Raw genomic sequence first — 1,847 nt, forward strand, 5'->3', positions numbered from 1 at the left:
ACCACCACACCCGGCTAATTTTTTGTATTTTTAGTAGAGACGGGGTTTCACCGTGTTAGCCCAGATGGTCTCGATCTCCCGACCTCATGATGCTGGGATTACAGGTTTGAGCCACCACACCTGGCCTGTGGGGTGTGCTTTCTAACATGCCGACTGTGGGGCGTGCTTTGTAATGTGCCGGAAAGGCCAAGGTGATTCTTTGAAAATATAAATGATACGAAATCACTTCCCAGCTCAAAACCCTGCAGTCTTCCAGTTTCACTTAGAACGAAATCTCACTCTTCCCCTCAGCCTGCAGGAACACCCCTGTGGCCTCTGCCCACGTGGTTGACTTCTTAAACATTTTACTGAAATATCCACACACACAGAAAGAGTGGGTGTGTCGTGCCTAAGTGTTCAGTGCAGGGGCTTTTCCCGGGCGGGACGTTCCCAGGATGTAACTAGCATCCTTCCTCTCACCTACCTCCTCACCCCAGGGTAACCACTCACAAGGCACAACATAAGAAGTATTCCTGGGGCTTTCACATGACGCCTCCACAGACAGGGCCCTGCGGAACTCCCCAGTGGATGGTGTTCGCCCTCTCTCCGTGCCTGGCACTTTCCTAAGATCCCGTTCTTTACCTACATGGCACTCACTCAAGTGAGATTACATGTATATTTGTTTGTCAACCGCTCTGCTGTCTGTTTTCCCCTCTAGACTCTAGGCGCCAGAGCTCTCCTGAGGACGGGGCGCCGTCCTTCCCCTGCAGCACTACAATCTAGCAGAGTGCTGTGCACACTCTGAGCCATCAGTAAACACTGAGTGAGTGCGTGAGTGGAGTGTACAAGGTTATCTGTGAACAATGTTCAGTAACAAACATGAAATATATTCATTTCTTGTTCCTTTCTTTTCCTCAGGGGACTGTCAAACAACTCCTGCTTTTCTCGGAGACTGAGGGGAACCCATGCTTCTTGGACGTCTGTGGGAATTTCCTGGTTGTAGGGACAGACTTGGCTCACTTTAAAAGCTTTGATCTTTCCCGAAGGTAAATCTTTTTTTCATGTAGAAGTGGGAACATGTTTTTAAGCAGTCAGGAGACAGTGTGATGGGTAGAAAGTGAGTTAGAAGCCAAAAGACTCCGTAGGTGCCCATTTCAACACCGACATGCCACTCGTGCTCTGGAATGCCTCATGCTGGGGCTCAGTTCCTAGCCTTTGCCTGGTGGTGGAGCCGTGTGGGGGAGGGGAGGCTTGAATGGTTGAAGCATGGGGAGTGGTGGGGGTGGGGAAGCTTCTATATGATGAGTACATGACATTGTACATTTGTTGGAAATCATAGCACTTTATGGTGCAAAGTGTGAACCTTAATGTATGCAAATGTTTAAAAAATCATTCAGGCTGGGCAGGGTGGCTCACACCTGTATTCCCAGCACTTTGGGAGGCCAAGGCGAGAAGATTGCTTGAGCCCAGTATTTTGAGACCAGCCTGGGCAACATAGTGAAACTCTGTCTCTACAAAAACTTTTAAAAATTAACTGGGCATGGGGGCACGTACCTGTAGTCCCACCTACTTGGGAGACTGAGGTGGGAGGATTGCTTGAGCCGTGGAGATTGAGGCTGTAGTGAGCCCTGGTTGTGCCACTGCACTCCAGCCTGGGCCACAGAGAGACCCTGTCTAAAAAAAAAAAAAAAATCACTTAAAATGTTAGAGGACCCCAGGATGGAACACAGAAGGTAACAAAACAGTCTGACTGTGTTAACAAATGTATGAGGCCGGGCGCAGCGGCTCAAGCCTGTAATCCCAGCACTTTGGGAGGCCGAGACGGGCGGATCACGAGGTCAGGAGATCGAGACCATCCTGGCTAACAC

General features: G+C 49.7%; 1 protein-coding gene across 1 annotated transcript in view; it reads left to right on the forward strand.

Annotated features, from left to right (window-relative positions):
• The window catches only part of IFT140 (intraflagellar transport 140), a 105,726-nt gene that overhangs the window by 37,520 nt on the left and 66,359 nt on the right, over nucleotides 1-1,847 (forward strand). Inside the window, exon 14 of the mRNA XM_011957480.1 lies at nucleotides 898-1,025. Within this exon, the coding sequence (XP_011812870.1) occupies nucleotides 898-1,025 (128 nt within the window). The remainder of the gene's footprint in view (nucleotides 1-897; nucleotides 1,026-1,847) is intronic.

The sequence above is a fragment of the Colobus angolensis genome, unplaced genomic scaffold, assembly GCF_000951035.1.
Source record: "Colobus angolensis palliatus isolate OR3802 unplaced genomic scaffold, Cang.pa_1.0 Scaffold443, whole genome shotgun sequence".
Classification (NCBI taxonomy): domain Eukaryota; kingdom Metazoa; phylum Chordata; class Mammalia; order Primates; family Cercopithecidae; genus Colobus; species Colobus angolensis.